The sequence below is a fragment of the Plectropomus leopardus genome, chromosome 9, assembly GCF_008729295.1.
Source record: "Plectropomus leopardus isolate mb chromosome 9, YSFRI_Pleo_2.0, whole genome shotgun sequence".
NCBI classification, from domain to species: domain Eukaryota; kingdom Metazoa; phylum Chordata; class Actinopteri; order Perciformes; family Serranidae; genus Plectropomus; species Plectropomus leopardus.
In genome coordinates this window covers 29,310,778-29,337,731 of record NC_056471.1, presented here as the reverse complement: position 1 = coordinate 29,337,731, position 26,954 = coordinate 29,310,778, and the positions used below count along the sequence as shown (strand labels likewise).

The 26,954-nt window shown below is 38.6% G+C and overlaps 1 protein-coding gene across 1 annotated transcript in view; it reads left to right on the top strand.

Annotated features, from left to right (window-relative positions):
• Positions 1-26,954, top strand: part of fstl5 (follistatin-like 5) — a 276,477-nt gene that overhangs the window by 93,610 nt on the left and 155,913 nt on the right. Inside the window, exon 5 of the mRNA XM_042492899.1 lies at positions 19,553-19,749. Within this exon, the coding sequence (XP_042348833.1) occupies positions 19,553-19,749 (197 nt within the window). The remainder of the gene's footprint in view (positions 1-19,552; positions 19,750-26,954) is intronic.

The window sequence follows — 26,954 nt, the reverse complement described above, 5'->3', positions numbered from 1 at the left end:
TATGTATAGCGCAACCCATCTGACCCGGTGACGTGACAGATGTGTTGGATTTTCAGGTGGTGGACAGTGCAATAAAGTGGGCAATGGATCTCTCTCTCGAGGAGGACAAGAGAAAAATGGAGAAAAACCTGTGTAATACAGGTGGAAGGTCATGTATTTAATTGGCCTGGAGGAAAAAAGTCTGCTCCAAACAATTAGTGTACACATGGGCAGCATGACATTGTGAAAAAAAACAACCCTGTTATCTTCTGTACTTGAGATTAAAGGTGGTATCATGCCTTTAGTGAAACTGTGTATTGCAAATTGGCACGATGCTTAGTGTTAGTTATTTAATTAAGGGTGCAAATTTTCACACCCAACTTGATTTGGAAGTCCCGTTCTTCTGACCATCTGTATACCTCACAGAGATATTCTCTTAAACACCGGAGAGACCTAACTTGGCAAAACACTCAAGGTACACTTACTCACTGTCATGAACCTGTCTTGTGTACAGGAAGTTTTGACTATCACGTGGTCTTGTTGATATTTGAACCTCCAGTAGCAGATTTTTGGGGCACTTGGGGGCAGCAGAAACAAGCACAACATTGACATATCATCATCTTTAAGCTTTTATGGCAAACTTGGTCGCAGGCTGTTGCCTGTTAACACACCCAACAAGTTATTGAGCAGCATAATCATTCATTTTTAGTCATTTTTCTCTCCACCTAATGGATTTATGTCTCTTTTAGCTCTGTTTTTGGTCTCCACCAACTCCCAAAGAAAAAATCAGATTCCCAAGCTACTAAACTTATCCACTATGATCATCAGCTACACTGTAAAATCTGACAAGTAGAGTTTACTTTTAAAAACCAAGGAAACTGATTGCTGTGAAAAATGTAAGTAGCTATACAACTTTTATGTGTACTTCACATCTAATTGTTCAGTTTACTTAAATATTGTATTTACTTGATTTTGTGAAGTTGTTGCAACTTAAAAATGACAAGTTAAATCAATCTTTTTAAGTTTTACCAACTTTAATAAACTGAGATTACTGGGCTAAATATCTGTATTCTGCTGGTTGCAAACTAGTCAATAATATTTGTATTTTCTTAAACATATTAAAAGAACTTTCAGATCTCCTAACTTATTCTTTGGCTAAATCCTCTTTGTCATGCTTGAGTTAAGTCAGACTAACTTGGTAAAAAAAGTAAAAGTAAAAGTAATTCCACTTGTTATTTTTAAGTTGCATCAGCTTCACAAAATTAAGTCAATACAGCTAAATCTCAACTAAACGTGACACTTAGAAATGAAAGTAATCGGTTCTCAAAGTTATTTTAAGGAAGATCAGCTTGTCAGATTTTACAGTGTAGTCTCTAACATGTTACTGGTGGTTTCCACTAGAGGGCACAACAGAGACCTGAAACAGTACTTCAGGATTTGATGAGGTTGCGATATTGTTTGTTATAAGATTTTTACAGATCACCGAAGAAAAAGTCACATGGAAGGGATGGGAATCAACCAAGGCCCTACAATAAGAAATTATCACAATACTTAGGTCACGATGCAATAGTATTGCAATTTTAGACATTTTGCGATGTGCTGAGTATGTTGATAACATATTTCATTATAATTTTACCTTTTTTTTCAATTGCAAATTTTGCCCCAAAGGAAAACTATATCAGCGTCTTTTTTATGTATTAAGATTTTCAGTTTTTAGTCTGGTTATCTCACTTCAGTCATGTCTACAGCAAAATGTACCCAGTGGACTGAAAAAGCAACGATTTTGTTATTCTAGAAGGCGACCAAAAGTGTAATTTGTATTTGCAATATTAATAATTTATGTAATGAAAAAAATCAATATTTGGCATCCGTGCATTGATGCAGTATTGCCAAGCAAAACATTGTGATACTATGCTGTAACAATTTTTCCCTCTCCTATCCATCTTGCAGAGGGTTTTTGTTAATTTCAGAGGACATGCGCAATCAATGCTCCGGGCAGACACAGGACATGTGAGACAGCTGTCATGCAAGCACAGACACGTAGTTAAAAGCCAGTGTGTCTCTGGCCTTAGAAATATTCTGCTGAATTAGCTGCCACTGCTATGAGAGCAGTTAAAGTGAACCAAGACAGGAAAGCTGTAGGCTAGAAAGCTAAAGAATGAGCTGAAACTCACAAGAAAGCTCAGTAAAAACGAGGAGAGCTGCAGATTCAGGTGACAGTTATTTTTAGGTTCATCACTTTCCCATTGTATTAAAAACATAATTTAATATATTGTTATTGATTGATTGATCAATTGCTCTGGACTTTCTGTTAAAGACTATGATTTGATCGACAGCTCCACAACAAGCGAGTGAGTGGACCTTCAGTGTGGACTGTTTTGTCATTGAAGAGACTGCAGCCTGAGATGTATGACTTTATATACTCAAGCTTTAGGCTTTTTTTTGAGCTATGAATTACTCTCAAAAACCCTGACATGACGTGCTAAATGTTTAGTCAAAATCAGTAAAAGGCTAATGTGGTTCAACAGAAGACATTATTGATTGAACTTCCTCTGATGGTTTGGTGAAATATTATAACCTTTCTGCATCTCCCAGTTGGGAATAGCAGCAGTTAAATGTTCAGCACACAGTGCCGTGCTCTCAAAGGCTTTTCATAGATTTTATTTAAGAAATATTTTTTTCCTCACGGCTTCTATCAGTTTGAATGCGAGTCTGTCAAAAGCAGAAATGACTGAGCAGGCTGCCAATACGGCAGATTACTCCATACATCAGAAAACATTCCAATTCCTGACAAAACCATCAGCAAGAAAAATGTTCAGGACATCGAAGAAATGCTTTACAATCCAGCTGACCTGGACCTGTTTACTCCTCCCCTCTGTGATCACAGTGCACCTCAACAACAAAAAAAACAAGATTAATGAAAACGTGTGAAAATAATAAGTGATTTGGAGATGTCGTAAAACTCTAGAAAAGATTTGTGCAGGTGCTGAAATAGTGGCAGGTGAATGCTGTGACAAAATAGTCTTGTTTCCATGCCTGTTTGTGAAGCTGAATGTTTTATGACCTGATCAATAAAGGCTGTAGAGTCTGCCATATCTGGGGCAGCAGATCTATAGGAATTCCACTTTTTATGGTTCCCAGCTATGACTCGAGTGGCTAAATGGATGATAATAGAGTCCTTTAACCTAATGCTGACCCCGCCGTGGGATGAAAAGCAGGACTCAGGAGAAATTGTAATAATCAGTGTTACTGCCGGTCAATGTAAGGATCTGCTTTATACTCCGAGTAGGAGACTGTGGGTGTGCATTTGTGTCCATTAGTGTCTCTAATGTAATACGAGCCACTACATAAAGCTGGATGGATTCTTGTACTACTTTGGACCACAAAACAGTCTTATGTCAGGATGGGATTTTATTCATGCTGTACCAACATTTCTCAGAGGCTGAGCTGCTCTGGAAACCAAAATAAACTCGTTGGTTTTGGTAAACACTGATGTGTTGAGGCAAAGAAGCAAAACATTTCTGGGTGCAAAGAAGCATGCTGGGTAAAATCTAAAAGTCATTAGTATCTCATGGTCAGCAGAACGGCTAACTAGTACTCCATGGACCTATTTCCACCCCATAATGTCTGTGCCGACACAGCAGGTTAGCAGATTACTATCCAGTATAAATGATAAATTGTTCAAGGCTGACACAATATTCTCAGCTCAAAGTCCACTTACTTGCTTTTTCTGAGCTTCCAGCCATATAATGTGTTTTTTCTCAGTAGACTGAGTTTGCTCAGTTTTGATTGGAGCTGTCAATCTTCCTCTTTAATCTCATTTGGATTTCATTCCTCATTATTTTTGATGTTGGAATATATTCAAATTTAACTCTCAAATTCAACTCATCATTATAAATACTAACCCACTTAATTATTAAGTGTGTAAACAACTTTCATTATGATATTATGATCGATAACATTGACTCCACCAACACACACATGAAACATCACTTTTGCATTGATGTGGCATTAAAATTTGGCTCCCTAATAACTGCTAAGGTTCATAGACAGGCAGATTTTCTTTTCTTTTTTGCAAGTCACCATTATTAGTGTAAGCCTATGGCACTTGCTGTTATTGTATGTAACATAACAAGTTGTAGTTGATTAACATTCACTTCACCTGTCTGTTATTCCTGTGCGCCGCTGTGGCGTGGCTCTGTGTGTGTGGATGGGCAAAGCCCTGCCCTCAAAACGCATTTCCGTTTTAAGAGCACACACGTAGGAATATAGCAGGTAGCTTACTCACCTCTTTTGAGTTAGTGTCTAGATTGATCTCATGCGCACAGCTGAGGTGTATTTCAGAAAGCGTGTTTAGTGAAAACTTTAAGTAATCTGACCCTGAGATGAGGGAAAATCTGGGTTTTCAGTGCCAAAAAAAACCCCAAAACTCTGTGTGAGTTACCGCGGTAACTGACTTTGTGACGCTAACCTGCTCCCTGGCAGGTTTTCTTAACAATCCCTGGGTTTGTTTCTGTCTCCTCCCACTGACAGACACACAATTCCCAAAAATGAACAGTTTTACTGTATGACACCACCTTAATGCTGGTTAGACATCAGTTTTCATACATTAAAACTACTGCTTTTATGCTTTGACGGTCATTTTTTAGACAGTGATTTTTGCCCTAACATAACTTTTCTTTTTTACATTTTTTTTAAAAGTTTATAACACTGAGGACAGCTGTCAGTTTACGCAGTTCCACTAAAATATTTCTTAAAGATGACATGACGTGTCATTTTAGTTTAAATTGAAAAAAGTTGGTATAAAGCTTAATAGACATGTCGGATCAATGAATGATTACCTCCATCACTTATGATGTAATTATTCACACTAACAGAACATAAATCCTGTAATATTAGAGATTATGTTAATATTTCTGAAGGAGCAGGATGATGGTGCAGCTGCAGAATGTGACAGTGAGTTTTTTTTTTTTTTTGAAAAATAGGCTGTGTATAGTCTGAACAAATTTTAACAGTACTTCAATGAAAATGTTTATAATTACTACATTTGTCTAAGTAGCTGAAATAAAGCAAATGCTCTACTGTAGCCTGTTACTGTACCAAGTGCAAATCACCAACCACATTATTAGTGAGTCCAATTACAATCATGTCTCAGTGTCTTTGATTTATATTTAGGCCTATGTGTTTTTTAAATCTTCAATTAGGCTATATATTTCATCTCCAGTGGCCATTGTTTTTTGTTCCTGTCAGACTAAAGCTGAACAAAAAGGATATGTTTAAAATGTAATGTAGCGGCGCTACAAGTTTATCATAATCCAGAAAAGCTCTGGCGTTGGACCTCACGATCTCATTTATTGATATTTCTACGTCCACGGATAAAAATTTGAGGCTCTGCCTTTTAATAACCTGTTGCCGTGGTGAATCGTAGTATCCGAGCTCCATTGGTGATGGCTTTTTCCATTCAGCATGCACAAGCTAGAGTGAACATACTCAGAGTTGATTTGACAAACTGATGAGCTGTTCTGTAACTGAAAACACTAAATTTTTCATCTCAGGGTTCATCATCTCAGAGTTGAGGGTTACACTCAGAGTTTGTTAAACCTGCTTTGTGTAATGGACCCCAGAAAGGTGTATGGTTTGTTTGCACGACATAACAGAAGCGTGAACTGAGCGGGTTCAGTGTGGACGGAGAGCGCTGGATGCTACTTGATAGTCTAAACAGTAGTTTGCTCTACGGATACATAAGAAACTCATTCGTATAGTAACTTCAGAATTTGATTAGTATCAACTTTTCCACTATTTGATATATATTTGCTCCCAAATTTTGTTCCAACAGCTGTAGTTGTCATAAAACTGCAGATGTTCAAACTTCTTCTCAATGTTTTAAAAAATACTAATTAAAATATTGTGTAAGCAATAGGAAAAATAAGAGAACAAATCTTTTAGGTTGCAGGTTTTTTTTTTTTTTACAATTTTTGTCCAAAAAAGAGGCCAGAGGGGAGAGCAGATAGAGGTGGAAAATAAAATTATCAAATGGAAGGCTTATTTCAGCAGTGCACACTCACTGATACATGATAGGTAGCTAACCTGCCCACATCGTCAGCACTTATGACTAGTTTAAACTTTAGCTATTTTTATCTAGATCATTTACTCTTTGCAAAACTTCCCTTTTTTAGTAATATCAAGAGCACTGTGATTTATAATGTCAGACTCTTCTCATTTCCCTCGCTTTTTCCACTGAGCCTCCAACATATTAAGTCTTTAAATCAACCAGTGACATCATTTACGCCCCGTCTCGACATCAGAGAGATGTTTCCAGTCCGTCTACGTGAATGGCCCAGCTGTGGAAAAACAATATTCCCCAGTCTGTCTCCTAAAGTCCAAAAATAGACCTGCAGCAGTGTGTTGATTTGATATCTCTGCCTAGGTGTGTTCAGCCCCTGGGTCACTGTCCTCTATCATGTCATCAACAAGACCTGCCACTGAAGGAGTAAGCTCTATGTAATCAGCTCTACTGGGATCAGATTTGAGAAGTGAACAAAGCCTCCTCTCTTCCTATCTCCTCCTCTTCTTCCCCTGTCTGACTTTACATCTCAGTCTACCTCCGTCTCAGTTTTGGGTGTGTAGCGACGTAAAATCTGGTGGTAAATGTGTTTCAGAATCAGAAATACTTTATTGATTCCCGGTGGGAAATTGTGGTTCGTTACAGTCGTTTCGATGCCAGCATCGAGAATTATAGCAGAGTAGAAACCAGCATAAGTATATCAAGATATACATGTAAAATTGGAAATACAGTAATAGTAAACAATAAGCACAGTATGTAAAAATTCAGGAAAAAAAGTGTGTATAATAATACGCTGATTATCTATGTGTACAAAAATAAAACAAATACAGTAATAACAAATTAGCACTAGTGTGTACATTTAAATCATAATATTTTAGTGTGTAAAGTGTGTAAAATATAATTTACATCTTAATCTACAATACGATGTATAAAACTAGTATGTACATTCAAAATATAAAAATGTAAATATGTGTGCAATACTACAATGAACAGCAGAGGTATACATGAGTAAGAATAACAATAAGAGGATATACAATATTTAAAACACAAAATAGTTTAAAACAATCTTTACTTTTTATAAAAACTTTCCATATTTTCCATGAAAAAACAAACATCAATGATGCTTATAAATAAGTAAGAAAAAGTTTCAAACTCTGTTTCCATCAACAGCCTCGCTCTCTTGTGCATGCATTATAATCATTTAATAAGCTCCAGCGTGCAACATTGATGCAGCATGCTGTAAATACAAGTCAAGATGAGTCATGTTTTTTTCAGTTCACTGTGGGTTAAAATTGAATTTGATCCATCAGAACATGCAGCACAGCCTCTGCAGATCTAACGGAGTTAGAGCAAAAGCCTTCTAGAGTGGGAGATGTCCGGTTTGAGGGTACTGTAGTGTATGCTAGCAGATGGCACAGAGGCTTTTCAGAGGAGATTTGGAGACTCCAAAAAACCTCTGGGGGCTTCTGTCAGAGCCCAGCGAGGAGGATGAGAGTGGGAGGGGTGAGTTTGATCGGTGCGTAGGGGTTGGAGCAAAGTCTCCTGGATGATAATGATCCGCTTCAAGGTGAGAGAAGAGGGGTAAGGGGGGGGGTAATACATCAAAGATAAAGACGTGAGGAAGAACAGCGGTCCTGATGAAAGATGGGAGGCTGAGAATTACACCTGCATCCAAGGAGGAAACAGTAGTGACAGAGACTGAATGAAGGGAGGGAATCTGTCTTGAGCTGTTACTAAACACGCAGGAAAGTTGCACTCAAACAAAGTAAAGTTCTCAAAGAGTCGAGCCTGTCTTTAGCAGAAAACGACTAATTGGCTGTTTGTTCAAACCATTGACTGTATACAAAGATGGAAGACAGGTCTCCACTTTCTCCCACTGTGCAAAAATGCAGCCAAAATCTCCTGGATAGAGGCGCTGGTCTTCTGCTGGTGACGTCATTTAGAGCCTGCGGAGCAATGATTGGGTAGTGGAGCAGTCGTTTCCAGTTCCTGCCAATACATCCGTCTAACCAATTGTGAGCAGTGCTGTTGTCAGTCAGGGCGTCACAAGCCCTTTTTATCACATCAGATATTTAATTTAAACCTAACTTATGCAGAAATGAGACTTAATGAGCAGAAACACAGAATCTGTGCTTGCATCATTAAGATGACATCTTAAAATGTGTTGTTCATATTTTGCTTGGAAGTAGCTGTTTAAAATGTTCAGGCACTCACCAAATGCTGCAAGTCAGCTTCAAATCAGTTGATTGACTTCAGCAGCCGGCACTTTGACATGTGACTAATCGTCATTTAGAGACTCTGAACATCCAGCTAGAATGTGAGAATGTGGTTTGTAGAAATTGGTTTGGCTACTTTCCAAAACTTCACTTTACATTCATGGCCACATGATCAGGTGCAGCATGAAAACAGCTCTCAGTACACAGTGTGAGCAGCTGAATGTACTGTATAGGCCGACACGACAGAAATATGTAAATGTGAACGTCAGCTCCATGACAACTGAACAAACTCACACATTTTAATAAAAAGATTGTTAAATGGGGGCAGCAGAGGGGGTTGATATTTTTAAGAGCAAATTTTAAGACCTACCTCTGTAGTTTGGCATTTAATTGAACTTTATCTACTTATTTACTATCTATGTACACATTTAGTCTATTTTACTGTTTATGGTGTTTGAAACACTTTGTGTTACAGTTTCGCTGTACAAATAAAGTTTAACTGATTGATTGAGTAGTTACTAAATAGATGTTGTTTCCAAGGCAAGGAGTGAACTTTGAACCTCAATTTTGCATCTTGTTACTCTCCTGTTTTATATATATGCACAGCTCTTCAGCATGACAGTCAGAGGTTCAAAGTTTTCGTCTAAACTCTGGAATATTAGCAGAAGTCTGTTTTCTGAGCCCGAGGTCTGCTTTGAGATTTTTGCATTCGTATCATCCTGGGCCGAGCGGCTGCGAGGAGTTTGCAGCCCTGCTGCCCAGATATCCATTTCAGATTCAGTCAGGTGTTGCAGCAGTGACACCTCTAGTTGCTCTTAAAGATTGCAATCAGTGACCTCTGATTTGGGTAACCTAGTTGTCACGCTGTGCTGTCTTGATGTATTGTGAGCCGCGGCAGTGCTCAGGGCCCTGGAGACCGAGATGGAAAAGCTGGAGGAGGAGGTGGGGGGCAGGCTCCATGGAGCAAAGATGGGACAGTTTCTGCAGAGTGGACTCCAGCTATTCCGCTGAGCCACCTTTTTCTTTATATAAATAAAACAGTAGTGCTTTTAAAGGGCCAGGTGGAGGAGGCGGGGGGTGGCGGGTTCACCCACGGTTATGGCCTCAGTGAACATTGGACAGGATGGCGAAGGTTTGCTTTTTTCCTCACAGACTTCACTGTGTTTTATGAGGATGATGAATGTGTATTTTCAGCTCTGGATTCAAACTAAAACACAGATGAGAAAAGTGAAATATCAGGAGCAGAGATCTGCATACTAACGAAGAGTTTTGGTTGGTTTTCTGAGCAGTGTCTTGAGTAACAAAGCAACTCGTGATTCTCATGAGTGCCACCTGGATTTACAGTGATTGTTTATGCAGGAGTTGTTTCTCTGTGCCGCTCGACGCAGTGTGCATCAATGGCTGTAGATTTGTGGCGCTCAGTGGTGCTCTCCTCAGGTGCTTAGAGAGCAGGAGCTGTTATCTTGACAATATCCAGAATATTCTCCTACATGCTGGTGTCATCTACATTTCATCACTCACACATCTGAAAAAGCACAAAACAAGTCCTTTAAAGCAAACATTGTTGTTAGCCTTCATGCTTCATCGAACTTGTTCGTCACTATTCAGCATTTCCCTGCAGATGGGTGCTACTGTACCCAGGAGGATGCCATTATGTTCAGAGTTTTGTTGTTTCTCTTTTGGGGAAATTTGTTTTTCAGGTTCATATAAGTGCAACATAGCCAGCGAGGCAGACTTTACCTTGTGATAGGAGAGTAATCACTGACGACCACAAACAACAAACCCGTGTGCAGCAGTGAATATAAACATGATTACGATGAAGACGAAGCCAGTGACAGACATGCAGGCACTGTATAGCCCCTTTCACACATGCACTGCAAACCTGAAATTTTTTTGACATTACTCAGAGCATCTGTATGTCTGAACGTAAATGTCAGAATCAGTTGAAGCGAACAATAAACAGAGTATTCTTTCAGCTCTCTGGTACGATGTCCATGTCCAGTTTAGCTAATGTGTGAATAGATAGGCTAATTGTTTGGGGACTTCACAGTGAGCGAATGGGCGTGTTTCTATCACGACGCTTCACGAGTGAGGAAAAAGGTTCGTTTACACAAAGACAGCAACAAAAATGTCTAACTGGACAGATGATGAGATCTCTGTCAGTAAGGGCCGAAGCCAAAATCATCAGACAAATTAAACAAACGGCAAGAGACTCTGTTGTTGTCCAGATCTGATTATCAGGACATTGCCCGGAGTCAGTGGTGGATGGAAAAACCTGAAAGCCAATTTTTTAGTAAAAGTACAGATGTCTTACCATGATTACAATACCACCTGAGTAAGAGTCTTAAAGTATCTGATATTTACTGTACTTAAGTTTCAAAAGTAATTCATGATAGTAAATGTGTTTACGTATTAAAAGTACAACTATTCCTTCCTTCCTTTCTTTCGTATTTTGTAGTAAGTGACAAAGGTGTTTAGGGGAAATGTAGTGGAGTAAAAGCATACATTTTATTTAGGAAATGGAGTGGAATAACAGCAAAATTATATAAAGCCTCAAGTAAAATACAGATACCCAAGTACTGCAGAGAAGTATTATTACTTTGTTACTTTGTTAAAAAAAATCTGATTTTAGTGAATGCATAACACTTAAGAATGATTTACTGTATATTAATTCATACATGATACAGTTTTCAAACTATTGTATATGCTGTGTATATTTTGTTTATGACACTGTATAATCCCGCATACAGTACGCTTTGTGAAAAATGTCACTAGTGCAGTATATAGATGCATGATTTCTGAATGAAAATCAGAAACATTTGTTCACATATAAAACAACTCCCACAGACTAATTTTACAGCAACTTTCCTGCAGATTATGGCAAGAAATATGGGTATGACTTTCATTTGAACTTGTTTGATTGTTTGGTAGCAGATGGTCTAAATTTCTGCAGTGACGGAATAATATGTTTTTTAAAGTTATGTGCCAACAGTAAAACATTAATAGTCATCTAATGTTGTATTAGCTCTACAATTAGTCAGTGCACATAAAATTTGGCACCCTGTGATTAAAAGTTCTTTTGCACTAAAACCTTTTTCACATCATGCTGTTGGTGCGTAGCCTGTGTTGCTGAAGTAATTCATGGATTACTCAGCAGTATTTTTCAATGGCATTGTCGCGGGAATTAGAGGCAAAGATAAAGCACCGTGAATGTTCCTGCTGAATTTTGAATTACTTGAATATCTGAACTTTTTGGATTGACCTTGATGGCTTCTTCTTATACTGTAATTGTTCCTTTACAAGATGTTCGGTGTCTGTTCTCTGCAAATGGACCCTGGATCTTACAGTTGTACTACAGCAGCATCAAAGTCCACCTTTGGGCCCTATTCTGGCCCTTTTTAAATAGTTGCAGAAATTTAATTAACTAAAGGGGAAGTCTTTTGTGCATTTTAAAGCAGGATGACAGATAAGGATCATATGCTAAATTATAGATCTGTGCAGGCCGCTGTAATGATGTTCCTGCTATAATCGCATTGAACTCCTATCTTTCCTGCAGATTTTAATGTGTCTACAGGTTGGAGTTTGTTTAGATTTAAGTGGTTTTTTTATACTACAGCATTATTTTATAAGTGTCTAATTTGCAGCTTGTTGACAGCATCATTAAACAGGCCTGGTTTTATCAAATCAACATGCATATTCAGTGAGACTTCTAACACCTTGTGAATACTGGTCATGTAGAGCTGGTTGTATGCCAGCAGCTGTTTTATTAAGAGCAAGATAACTTCAGGAGGCAGTTATGCACTTAAAGCAAGTGAAATGTGAAAGCAGCTCTTTGGCAGGTGTGGACAGCTTAAAACTTATCGTGTATTTATATGTCAGATGCCAGTGAAACGCTGCTGTAGCGTGCCCTTGTAGACAGCCTGTAAGTCCCAATTTCACCAATAACCATCAACTTTTTGTGTCATTTCAAAGTCCCACTCGTTTGTGCCTCTCCTCCCACTTATTCACCGTGATACAAAAATACCAAACAGATGGGCAACTTGAATTTCAAGGTTAAAAAAATACCATATGGTGATATCGCTGCTCAAACCAATCTGGCAGGGCCAAATAAATAGACTCCGTCATGTTTGTAACTCATAATAGTGGCACTTAAAAGAGCGCATCACGGTGTGAGCAATGCAGATACAACATTGTTGGACTCTTGTTGGACAGTCTGATAAGTTATTGCCTGCTGTTGTTTCAAACATTCTTCTTTTTTGTCGAAACCTCGCACCCATATTACCCACTATGCAACTCGAGCACAGACAGTGATCTGTTAAGGCTCTGACACACCAAGCTGTCGGTCACTGTTGGTCCATTGGGGAGCGTCTGTCACTTCTAATCAGTGATAGCCATTCTCAGTACCGTAGACACAGTAAATATGCTCTGTACTTTCAACATTGGATGGGGTTGTTAATGTGCTAACTGGCTAACTAGCATCAAGACGGTCTTCTGGTTTCTGCTTTTGAATGCTGATTTTAGACTACTTATTGTTAGAGTTATGTCCTCTCATGCAGGTGCAGAACAGACATGCTGGTTGGCTGTAGGTTGTAGTCTCAGTGGTCTTTTTATGTGTGTTTTTTTATGTGCAACTGTCCGAGACACTGTTCATGTGAGGGGACACATCATTTGGCCTTTTCCTTGCTAGCTCTTTGAGATGCTTCAAGATGCTAGCTTCAAGCAGAGAGGAAGTGTGGGCTACAGAGGTCTGATAACTTCACTTCTTTTTAATTCAAATCCCAGATGCTTTTTTGTTTACCTGTAGACCAACATTACCTCAAGGTCTGTCAGGCAGCTTTCTTTGGAGCCATAAAAAGCTATATACAACCTTTTTTTGTCATTCAAATTTTTCTTTAATTTAACAACATTCAAATACACTGATTTTTAGACTTTATATAAAAATGAAAATTATATAGATATAGAAGGATACACAGCACTGTTGGAAATTATCACTAGCCACCAGTCAAATGCTGATAAAATATGCTCATGGATGCTAAATTTACTTTACTCACCAGCCACAAAAATAATGGTAATCTATTGATTGGCTGGTAGATTTGCGTCCACTAGCCACAGTGACAGGTGGACAAAAAATAATAATTTCCAACCCTGATACACATATAAAAGGGAATAAAACAAGAATAAAATAAAATCCCACCAAATAAGACAAGCTAAACTAAAAAACTTTACAGGCAGCCAAAACTATTTTTTTAACAGTTGCAATATTAATTGACATTGATGTGTAAAAACCCCCTTCAAAATAAAATGCTAGTTAGTTAATATGCCTTTTTTTTTGCCGAAGCAAGCTGTTCTAAAGCTTTTGTTGACTTTTGTTAATCACAAGCAGCCAAACGGCTCCTTCACTACACTCCACCCAATAAATTACTGTTTCTTTTTGTAATTTCAGAAGCCTGAAAAACAGAGTAAAACCTGATTCATTTTAAGCTAAAGTGTAGCAGTAATTAAACAAATGTACCAATAAAAGAGAGTTGGCGACGGTTGCTTTAGCTGTTTACTCGTGGCTTTGCATTTCAACAACAAATCTCTTCACTCTCAGCAGAACAGCCTGATGCTACTGTATTTCTGTTTTTGATAAATAGCTTTAAAGATATAAATTATTCGCTCTCAGTCGATGCAGCGCATATGAGTCCTCTCACTCTGACATGAATTTCCATCCAGGTGGGGACTTGACCTCCACATTATGTGAACGGTTCAAGGCAATTAATAAGAGGCAATGGCTCTGCACGGTGGAACCTGGCCAGCCGCTCGCCACATATGGAGCCTAGGTGACCAGAGACATTTGTCACGAGCAAGGTCGCTGAGCACTCAGAGCCAAACGACAAGTCTGTGTCCTCCTTTCACCAAACAGTGTTAAAAAAAATTAATGCTGCCTACAATCAAGATATGACTTTTTGACTAAAAGCCATTTTGACGGATTAACAGCCACAATAAAAAGATACATTTACACATATTTTTAAACGACAAAAGAAATGGTGAAATATTGAGTCTAAAAGCTCTTGTGAGCGAATGAAAAAGTTTCACAGCCCGACTCCACGCTACCAAATTCAGTTACATCACCTGCTTTCTACAGAACCTCTGGGCCACAGAAAATGTCATGCGTTTCATTCATGAATAATGTTGACAAAAGCTGCATTACACCAAAGCGTTCCAGTGGGAGTCTTACAGTTGATGGTTCTATTACAACACTGTTACCTCTCCTCCAACGGTGTTTACTCAGCTTGTAATTGGATGTTGCATAAAAAGGCTGCGCTGTCATTAGTATGTGTTCATAAAATGAGCAGACTTCAGATGACTCTGAAAGGAAAATCTAAGATTGCAGAGGGGGAGAGGAAGATTGGGTCATATTTGGTAATTAAGCTATTGTAATTCAAAACACATAATCGGGAGACTGTCCGTGATTCAAAAAAAATTCACCTCCTGTCTTTATTACCATGGGGAAAACAACTATCAAAAATAAATTCAAATTAAGCCATTCTTCTTGAGGTTGTAGCTACCTGTAAAAGGATTCTGGTTCCTTTTAGAGCAGCTTGTTTGAAGGTCAAATTGTCTGTAGCGTCGAATGTGTGAGAAGGAAACACTTCAACATAGAAGCATTTAGTCAAGGACTTCTTTTCAATACTGCAAAAAAAGAAACAAAACACACTTTTCCATCAAGTGGGCAAAATCTTTGTGCGATAAGCTGAATTAGTTGTCATGACATGCAAAGAGAGACAAGCACACGTGAAGTTAGCAACTAGCTAACCTGTTCTGTTGTCTTTTACACGGGTGAAAAAACAAACTATAGATTGAGTAAATTAGATTTTTAATGTGTATTTAGGTGGAGGAGTAAATTGATGGGTTTTGCAAATTTCACTGAAACAGCTGCAGTCAACAGTTAAAAGCTGCTTCATTTCATGTCCTTCAGGTTCCTGCTTTATTATCTTTTATGTGTACATATGTAATACTGTAATATACTGTAATACTGTAAATTTAATACTGTAATTAGACGTGACAGTGAAGTGATATCAGGAAATGAGAGAGAGATGCAACAAGGTCTCCATTTGGATTCTGCCCTTTGTGGCCTGGCGCCTTAAAGAGTTGTTCAACCCCCCCCCAAAAAAACCCAAACGTATTTTATCTATCACCTTTAGTGCTATTTATCAATCTAAACTGTGTTGGTGTGAATTGCTGCATGATGGAGATATCAGCTGTAGAGATGTCTGGTTGGTGGCTCTATAGAAAAAAATGGTGGATGTAATTGGAAACTGCAATGATTGATAACTGATTATCTTTAGTAACCGCTTCAAAATTTCTGAAAAGAAACAGCACTTGAGTATTTCAAATGATTTTTTAATTTTGCATGTTTGTTTGAGCACCACAAGCAGGGTACCATCTAGATCCAAAAAAATTGAGAAAAGGCCAACATCTCTTCGACCGGTATCTCCAAAATTCTGCGACTCACACCAAAACAATCTAGATTGATAAAAAGCACTACATGTAAAAGGACATATATTTATTTTTTATTTCAGTGCAAATTGTCCCTACTATAGCCCCTTAGCTAAAAATCTGGACTCCACTGATTCGAGTCATCAGCATTTTCGGGGGATCCCTATCTTATCAACAAGCATTCTAGATAAAATCTCTGCAGTTGTTTTGCCAGAGTAATTTCCCCACCTGTTATAGGGAGTATACAGGGGGGTTGCATTGTAATGTGTCCCTGCTTGAAAGCAATTTGGGTGGCTGGGACGCCTACACAACCCAAGGCTGGGTTTTACAAGACTGAGAAAGCTATCAGCAGTTCTCAATTGGGCTGAAAAATGCAATGTATTTGTGCTGAGTTGTTATTGGTTCCCAAAAAGGCTTGTTTTGACTTCTTAGTGTAGTTGATTTGAGAGAGATTATAGTGGCCAATGTCTAATTAATGCTGACACTCCCCTGTGTAGACATGTTCTGTTCGGATACTTGGGAGTGGAGAGTAACAGCATGTGTGTGTTCGTGCATAGCAGCTTGTGTGTGCAAGTGTGTTTGTGTACACGTGTGAGTGTGCACACACGTGTCAGTGTGTGCTCCTTTGACGGTGCTGACCTTCATCTCCCTTGGTTACGCCAGTAGCCATTTATCTTTTATTCATTCTGCCATTTGTGACCAAGGCAGCTTCTCTGGCACTGACGCTTGTCAAAACAGACCCTGTCCCATGATGTGCAGCATGCCGCAGCCTGAACAGCCTGCGCTTTCACAGCTGAGGCAGTTTCCACGGCAAGAATTAAACTTGTTGGTGGCATTCCCAAGAATTCACCAGCCACTCCTATTGTTTTAACAGCCAAAACACATTTTGCAATTCAACAGATCCTCCTTTTGGCTCGCTATCTACAGTGGCTTGTGGAAAAGACAAACTTCCCAGCCACCACTGTTGTTGTTCACGCTCTGCTAGTTTCATGAAGCTTCAGACTGAGCATGCAGCTCCAACATCTGTCAGCGACTCAGTGTGTCTCTCACTGACAGGTGTAGCTGCTTAAACAAACCGAAGCGTTGTTCCTGAGCTCCTTGCTTATGTTTAATTCTCTCCACCTGGCTATGTGAGCTTTCAATTATTTAGTGTTCTGAGTAGTTATTGGAAAACAAAGCACTGCAAGAGGACATCTCCATTTTGAACAACATTTTTTAAACCCAGATACAACTGAGACCTTCTAAAAACACAACATGTACAGATGGGTTTCAAAATAAAGGAAAAAAAACAGGGAGGGTTCAACTTCCGGCAGGAAGTGGGAGTGCCTCGAAGCCGGTGGACGCTCAGTTGGCCGCTCGATTGGCCACTTGTTTGGACGCTTGGTTTGCTTTCTAGTGCCAATCTTCCTTTATAGTGTCTGAGTCTTGTCTATTTTCCCCTCTATATCATTTTAGTGATAACTGAGTGTCACTGCTAGAACAGTCAACAACAGCACTCACTGTTGTTTTTACTCTTCAATGAGAACAGCTAGATAACGCTGTTAGTCTCGCTCATGGCACTGTTTGGATACATTTTTATTTTGTCTTAGAGACTAGGGCTGAGCAGTATATCAATATTACATTGATATCATGATAAGCGACTACACATTGTCCAACATTTTGGATATTGTTTAAGGTCACATCACGGTAAAGTGATGTCATTTTTTGACATACCAGACTGTTCTAGCTTTCTTTTGTCTTAACCCACATAGTCATTATGTCCACATTACTGATGATTATTTATCAACATTTTTTTGAAAAGCACCAGCAGTCCACCTGACAATATTGTGGTTATGTCAATATGAAGGTTTTTGGTCAAAGATATTGTTAAATTTGATTTTCTCCATATCTCCACTTCGTATGAGAAACAACTGTCTCATGTCAGGACGCCGACGAATCAGACAAATAAGTGGAGAAGGCGGATTCAGAGCTTTGGTCCAGGCAACTACAGCTACTCTATGGGAGGAATAACCATCATTTTCCCCAAAAGTATTCCTTTATTTGGTGTTTTGATAATGGTGGCAGAGAGCATTGTCCAACTCACTGGCACAATATTTCCCCTGGGTGTACAACGGGCTCGAGAGCCGGTGACTGCAACAGGCCACAGCTTATGATTCACATCATTTTCACACTCATCAAACCAGTCAGTGACCCCCGATGTGCGGGGGCATTTACACTCACCATGTCTCTTCACTCATTTTTTCAGGTGTTTCCTTTTTTTGTCACTCATCTGTAGCTAAAAGAATGTGGGACAATTTCTTCAGTCTTTGTCTCGAATAGGTTTTTTTAAACGAAGAACTCACTGAATCATCTGTAGTGAGTTTAATTTGCAGTTAATGCTGTTTATTTACTCTGATTCCTTTGATGAAAGAATAAGAATAGGAAAAGATCCACAAATGCTTTCTGTATTTCTTAGGTCTTAAACCAAAGAAAGACTCATAACTGTTGCATCTCACACCTTTCTGAGTCACAATATTTAATATTTCAATACCAGGGAATGAAGTTTTTACACCTTTGTACTTTACAAGGTCACAGCGAATTGAGATGAAAATGAAAATGGCTTGATAGCCTCTGTGGAAGCCCATTGATTTTACTGACAGAGTGCTCGGAGAACTTCTTTCAGCCTCTTATCCCCCAATGATGGTTGGCGTCAGGATTACACCAAGCAACTCATTTAAATGCTCGCTGATTGCTCAAGTTGTTTCGCCAAAGGAATGCTGGAGGAGATTTTTAAGACAAAAATGAGATCCTACTCATACATGGGATTTGTCTCTAGGGTCAGTCTGATTCTGCTTAAATAGTCAATGAGCGCCCGGTCCTACTGAGTGGAGATCTCATTAATGCACTTGATAAATTATTCTCGCCTGATCATCCCCAACAAAGTGCATTTGTCTCACAAAAGACTCATGCAACAGCTATTATTTCATAGTTTTTCCTGTGCAGGTATGTGCCATGTGGCAGTGATGTCACTTCCCTCCCCTGAGATTTGAAAAGCATCTCGGTGCACAACAAAGTTTTTCTTGTGGGTTGGTTGACACCAGCTAATATAACTGTTATTAGAGGAGAAACACTTCCAGATCTAACAATGAGAAGTTGATATGACATGTGTCAACCTGTAGTTCTAGTCATTATTTTCTCTTTGCCTCGACTCCACTCGGCTGAACCTTTCATCTAGTTGACTTCTTTGATCTCGATCCTTTGATGGCGGATTGTAAATACAACACCATCATGTTTTCTGTTGCTGTCAGGGTTAGCTCTTGACACCAGTGTGATGGATTTGTTCGGCAGTTTCTTTGTGGTGACGGGGCTGCTGCTTTCTTAGTTTGAGGCAGTGAAATGCTGCACGACTGTCGCTGTTTGTGCTCCCCCTCGGGAGAATAATCCTTAGCATTTGTTATTGTGATTCAGACAATCACAGACGCGCTCAGATTTGGGTTTCGCTGAATATAAACAGCAGCTTATTGTTTAATAATGTGAGTCTTCAGGGGGATTCTAGTTTCACAGGTACTAATTGGCTGACATTGCATCCAGTTTTTGGAATCTTAAGTTCAGTGTTTTTAATTATGCACGTTTCAGCACCTGGGGTCATTTAGGTATTAATTAAATATCTTTTTTTTTTTTTTAAATTCCGTCAACATGTAAAAATTTAAGCAATTAAAGAAAACAAAATACTTTCCTGTCAACTCTTGCGGTAGTGATTGTTACAAGTTTATTAGAAATACTCGCTCCCTCTCCTAATCATCCTGCCTCTGCTTTTATCTTTCTTTCCCAGATGATAACTGCAGACTGAGTGACTACCGTCGGCTGAAAAACAAGATTCTGGATTTGCATGACAAACGATACATGGGGTCTAACATCCATGGGGCCCACAAGGACAACATGGCTGCCAGGAAGCAACTGGTCGATATGATGTTTAAACGCTTTGACGCCGATAACAACGGTCAAATAGATGCTAGCGAGCTCTCACAGGTAAGGAGACTGAACACGAAATGAGCCTTAATACACGCTAAGATATCCGTTTTTACAAAACATTACATACTTCAGTCTATTGCTGGCATGAAGGTAAAATGCGATTGTTGTTAAAATGTGGACCAAAACGTGTGTTTAAAATAACAACTTGGCTGGTTTTTCTGTTTTTAGAAAAAAAATTAGGGTTTTATTGTTATTTATTCCCTTGCTAAGGAAACAATTCAATCTTCATTATGAAAAAATATATCATGCACCTTTTTCATTAAGGTTTTTTTAAATAAGCACAACTTCAACCATAAAATGTTTAAACAACTTTTAATATAACAGTTTTCCACATGAAAAATAAATTACTGCTCCAAAAGCCTTTTTACTATGTTCATCATAATTTCCTGTCTAATATTTATTTTATATTTCTGTGAAAACATCATTAAATGTTTTCTTCAGTCAACTGTATTTATTCAAGCTATCTTAAAAAATTTAAAAACAAAAAACAAAACAAATAACAAGATTAAATTGAACACATCATGATAAGATTATCATTTACCTTCATGCAATACTCATTTTTGCTGAATCGAGCTTGAAAGCATCATAATGCAACTTAATGTAACCTCCGTGGCGGTAATTTTAGTCTGAATATTATACAGGTACAATAGATCTTTCAATTGTCTGGGCTTGTTTCTTTTCCCCAAAAGCTGTTTAGCATTTTGTAACAGCACTTCCCTTTTCAAGACACTCTACAGTACCTCTTAAGACTGGCAAAACCAGTGAGTGGTTTATATTTAAATACCTATGCAAATGGAGACTACAAATGAACAAACCATCTATGTGCCCAGGTGTTTAATCCAGCCGCTTTGATGTCTGCCGTAATGGTTTGCTCCCCTTACCCTTCCCTCTGGTAGCTGTGGTGCGTGGCTTAAGGTAAATCTTTTGAAAAGCAATGTGGGTCAAAGGAGCCTTGTGCTCATGGGAGTCTGCAGCCTTTGACCAGCGCTGCCAAAAGGGACATTTGTAAAGAGAGCTTTTTGAGGCTGCCATGAGGAAGGAAGATATTCTGCATAACAAATAAAGTCTCCCAGTAACTGAGGACTGATTTAATATAGAAAGTATTTGAATAATTGAGAGGGTAAGCAACCTGCGGTGGTTTTTAGATACATGAAACCAGTTGCTGTTCTTGGGTCAATTTCCTGCTGATCCAGTAGGATCTCCCATCTGCACAGGAGTCACCTTGGTTGGTTAGGGCCCTCTTACCCAACAGGGGAGGTGTCATTAGATCAATTTGAATATATTTTAGTATTTGGAGTTCAAAGCATCTAAATAATGCCTCAAAAATAGTGATGTTTTTTTACCATATTTTCATATTATTTACATATTTTTACATGTTTTTACATTTACTTGGCTTCCCATGCCAGCATGAGAGAAATCAATGCCTAGTGAGTGAGATGCATAGTCAACAAACCGTGTTGAGCTCTGTTTTTATGGAATAATATTGTCAGCATGCTCAGAATATGAATTTGAATATGCCCTTTAAAGCTATTGAATATTACTTTGGATTTTCAAACCTCTTGGTAATGCCATTTATACCACTTCAGCTCTCCCTCGGTGTTTGAATGACACAAGCTAGTCAGTAATAATTAACATCCAGATGGAGTAGCTCTTTTCAGGGGTTCCTCAAGGGCTGCTTTTAGCCCTCATCCCCCTTTTTATCCGCGACACATATGGGAATGTTGGCAGATTCCTTACACTATCAGCTACACAAGACAAATGCTCAGGGGGAAGAAAAGCATTTCTGGAATTGTCAGAATTTAGAATATTAGTGGATTGCAGGTGGCACTTACAGGCTTTTCAACTAAATCCAAGGAGGGTTTTTTGTGTGCTTGCAGGATTTCCACCAGTGTATTGCAAGCCTTGCTAATGCAAAGTAAACAGCAATGAAAAAGAAACTGATTTCACACACACACACACACACACAGCACAGACAGCACACAGAGCCGACAGCCTCAGACCCCACAACAGTCACAGCTACATTTGGGAATTCAACCCAAGTTAGCTAACATTTGACCTTTTGATGTTCAAGGTAAGGCTGTCCCTAGAGATTTGAATCATTAGTCAGAAACCTCGCAGTTGACTGAGATTGATTGAAGTTGAGCAGTCTGTTTTTGTTTTTTTTTTTTTAAATTAGTCAGTGTACTTCTCACTGTGTTTTGGTCCCCAGATTTTGCTGCGGAGTGTGCGCTCTTACCTTTCACATTACTTCTTGGTGCAGAACGCTGCAGGTCTCTTCATACATCAGTGCTGCTGTCAAGATGCAGTGGCATGGGAGAGGGGATGCTTTGTTCCATAAGGCTCCGAGATAACATTATCTTGTCTCTTCTGCTCAGAAGTGATGTATTTACAGCTCACAGTAACTTAATATGACATAGTTGCTGACTTTTGTTTGATGTCTAGTCTCGGCAAAAGCTGTTGTTGCACATTTCAGATCCCTCGTTAGTGCAGCTCGCTTGTTGCTTATATTATGTGAATGGTGCTGTCAAACTGAACATCCTGCTGATTGTACTTTAAAACTTTATAAGAAAAATAAACTACTTGTCAAATATTCATATTGAACAGCTGAAATTTGATTCAATTGACATAACTCTGAATGGGGTACAGCCCTAGTTCACGGTAATCTTATGGTTAACGCTAACCAACAGCAGCCGATGTTTGTATCAACAGTTTTAATTAATACAAGTTTTAAAATGTCTTAAATTCAACTTTTATAAATATTGACCTGAGGAGTCATTAAATAGTCTTAAGTTTAAACTACCATGGTCTTCATTGCCACAAACATTTAATTGGGTTTCATTTCTCCATCTTTTAATTTTTTTTGTCAAAGTGAGGCAAACACTCTTCTGCATGAAAGTCAACATTTCCGATGTGACTATGTGACGATGTGACTTTTTTACTTTATAAGTACACTTACCTGTTGAATTAAAAGTAGATTGTTCACCTTAATAACCATATTATTGCATAAAACTTACCTCTGCACAGGGCTCTATGAAGATAACACTTACCTTTATACACTAGATGGCAATGCATTAATTAATATGATTTGTCCAAAAATCAGTCTCAAATTTGGTTAAAAAATCTTGAAAAGGTCTTCGAAAGTATTTAAGTAATATCTGTAGGCACCCTGGAGTGAGCTGATGATAACCTGAGGTTAACTATGAGGAATCACATCTCTGCAACAGGTCATATCATGGTACTAACATTAACCACTTACTTACTCCTCCATATCCTTTTCAAAACATTGGGCTATAATAACTTCTCTGCGACACACCAGCTAGCAGGGCTGCTTCTAGCATTTTGGGGGCCCCATGCAAAATCTCTTGCCCCCCATATGAATCCCTCATGACACACACCAAATCTACATTGTATTACATATTCATATAAGACCATATGCTACCTTTAAAACATAAAGTATTTTAATCTAACGCGGATGCATTTTTAACATCAAATTCAAAACGAAGTCTTCTGCAGGCTCCTGTTAGAATAGTAACTTGTGTGAGACGGGCTGCCAGCACCATTGAAACATACTTGCAGTTTGGCCTAACACTTTGTCTGGAGGAAACCCAGCATGCAGACATGTGCTTTGTCACTGTGTTGTACTACAACCCAAACTTCGGGCGTGTTTTCCTGCAGAAACCTTTTCATTCACACACATCTATAGCCTGAAAATGTTGAGAAAACTTTTAAGCTTTCGCATACTTTCACCTCACATCAACATTACTGCATAATTAATGATTGCATAATAAATATCCAAGCGAAAAAGCTTCATCAATCTGATAAATCACTTAATAGGCGAAGGCAGTTGTGGGTTGACAGTGCCTCAACATAAGGGCGCCTGAATGTAATTATAGATTGGGTCTTTAATGAGTTTTTGTGTTGGTGTATTAAATGTTCTCTTAGAGTGTTATTTCAGAGTAATTAATGGCTCTGGATTTACAGTTTTCCTTCCTCTCAAAAGGATGTGAGTTTTAAATATCATGCACAATATATAGAGTTTCATATTCACTTAGATTGCATTGACAGGGCAATCTGCATGTTCTTAACCTCCACTGCTTGAGCTGCAGAGTTTGGCCTAATTGACAAAAGATGAATGTGAAGGAAGACAAGAGATTTATGCAAATTAAATTTTCGTGTGAACAAGCCCTCGAAAACAGTATTGCACAAGCAAATAGCACTCTTATCAGCTGTTGAAAGTACGAAACGATGGCTGCTACCCTTGTGCCCTAAAGCACCTTTTATAATTGGAGTGTTTTCTGATCTCATTTGAAATTCTGGGATGGAAATCCCTCACCCTGGCTTACTTTACTTGCTATAGTGTGCATATGAAGGGGCACAGGGAGCAATTTTCCCTGCCCTTTTAGCCCTGGGTGCCCTTTTGAAATGGCAAATCAAAAGTTTTTTCCTCATGCATTGCTCATATCTATCACTTCACCAAAAACAGACTGCCTGAAATTATACCTTTTAGCAAAAAAAGTATGAAAAGACCTTGTCTACTATGGTCCCTGCTCTAGCCTTGTCTACCCTAACTGTAGTGGCTAAAATCATGAAGGATAAAGGCATTAAGATATTAAAGGTATTTTTGTAGAACTTGTAACAACCCAACTAAAGAGACTTCTTTTTTGAAATATTGCCAAAAAAATATTTCAAGGTCATAACTTTTGGAAAGAAAGCTCTTTTTTTTGTCCCTGCACAGGAGTATAGTCAGGGATTTCTCTTTGTGCAGTAAATAGTTTGGCAAAGATTTGTGTTTTAATTTTAAAATACGTTTGAGAACAGGTGACCCCTGCTCACACTTAAACTGAGAGTGAATCAGACCAGAGGAAATTAAGGGCTCCTCTAGAATAGAATAGGCATAATCATTGTGCAAATATGTGAAAACGCAACAGTATTTAAGATCTTTCTACAAGACCCACACACACAGTCTGCACTAAAGTAGATCCTTCAACAACTTTTGATTAATGCGTAGGATTTTGGCAAATTCATGCAGAAGTTTGTCAGAGGTTGAAAACAGTATTTTAATTTTTCTACAGAAAAGTGAAAGAAGATGGCTAAGGAGGAGAGAAACTTAACATTAAAATATATTTTGAATTGGTAAGAAAAGGTGTTGTAAATGTAAAAAAATGGAGGGAAAAAGGTTGAAGACATTCATATCTATGATGCAGAACAGAAGAGTAAAACTAAACTTACTTGTGTTTTTTATATAGAAATAGTGGTGTTCTGCCAGTGAGGGACAACAGCATGCAGACGTGACCTTGCCAACAGCTTTTGAAAGTAGGACAGTGACCAGTTCTGTTTTCAAATACATATTCCAATGTGCAGCTGTGTAGAAAACAAATCAATCTGCACTCTAGGCTTGGGTGGTATGTACTATTTCATACCGTCATACCTTCCTGAAATTTCACTGGGGTATAGGAAGTATGGCAGTGAAAGTGTGCAGCTCTAAATACTCTACTACTACTATAAATGTTAAGAATATTAATATTCTTACCACAATCTTCCTTAATAAACAGAGAAAAAGAAATCGACATCTGCTGAATTTAACTTTCTCATGGTCATGGGAGACTGATGAGGCTGAATTGCCTCGTTATAGTAAGCCCATTGTTACAACAATCACTAGCTCCAGTATGGTCAAAATAAATCCCTAATTCATCAAGTTAGATGTAAAAAACATACTGCTATTTCCCATGCTCTCTTTCTGCCTGCTGTCCGCAAGCAACACCACTAGATGTTGCGTTGCCTTTTAGCTCAGCTGCCTGCCCACAAGTAGAGACTGGAGACAGAGCTCTCGTGGTGCATGCTGTGCACTACATACAAAGAGTTTAATAGAGAGAGGAGCACCTGTATTTATGATGGTACTGAAAAACAGACCTTCGGGATTCCTAAATATCCTGGTTATCACCCATGCCAAGATTGCACAACAAAAAACTCAGGTTTAAAGGATTTTAATGTGGCGCCTGGTGGCTCAGTTGTTAGAGCAGGCGCCCCATGTACAAAGTCTATGTCCTCGCTGCAGCAGCCACGGGTTCGAGTCCAGCTTCGGCCCTTTGCTGCATATCATCCCCTCTCTCTCCCGCTTTCATGCTTTAGCTGTCCTATCAAATAAAGGCAATAAAAAAGCCCAAAAAATGTCTTTAAAAAAGCTCTTCCTTAGACTTCTGATAAATAAAAGAATCACCAATCTAAATACCCCTGATAATATAAGTCATGTGACATAATTTATACTCAAATATAGTAAAAAATTGATCAAGGATATGTAATGCAAAAAGGTAGATAAAGAAATTATTGAAGGACAGGGATACAGTGAGGTCACATTAGCAACATTATTCTTCCTGGGCTTGATGCTTGACTCTTCTGCATCGCACTGCAGATTGTGGTGTTTTGTTGTGCATTGAAAAAGTTAGTTGTGTTACTTTGCGGCACGAACACAAGTCTCAAGCACTCTTTGAATATGATTTGTTCTTGCTTAACCTCATTTGACCTAAATCCAAACAGATTCAAGGGACTAGCTCTGTGCTTTCTGCCTCAGTCATTTAATTTTTGTTTTGCTCGTTTGCTCTCTGTTGTTTATTACTCCTCTACTTTGGGCTGCAGCCGTTAACATTTAGAAAAGTTTTCACAAGCTGCCGCTGCAGGGTGCGGATGCAGTGTCATGACAACTCTACAAAAGAGGAGGCTGACTGTTAGTTTAGGCTACACTTGATTTGAGAGTTTTCTATGAGCAGAGCGAGCATTTTAAATGTCAGTACTGCAGGTGACCATATTAATTTAATTGTGGGAAGTGAAAATCGCAATCAAGATTAATTGTGCAGCCCTACCTCTATATACTACCTATGGAGATGCCATTTGACTGTTTATCCAACATCATAATTTGTTGTTAGAATCAATTAATACCAAATAAAAACAACACTAAGACATGAAAATATTACTGAGGAACACAGAACATAAAAAAGGTAACATTACTGAAGGAGACATGACAGGATATTACATTAAAAGCAAAGCCTTTGGGGGCCACAGCCCAAAGTATGTATCCAAAAGAGTTCCAGTTTTAGGAGCATGGAGTTCATATCGTCCCCTCTGTGTGGATGTTTTATTACATCATTGCCCACATTTCTGAGAGTGGAAGTGTTGCGTTTCACAATGTAAAGCCATAGGACCAGACA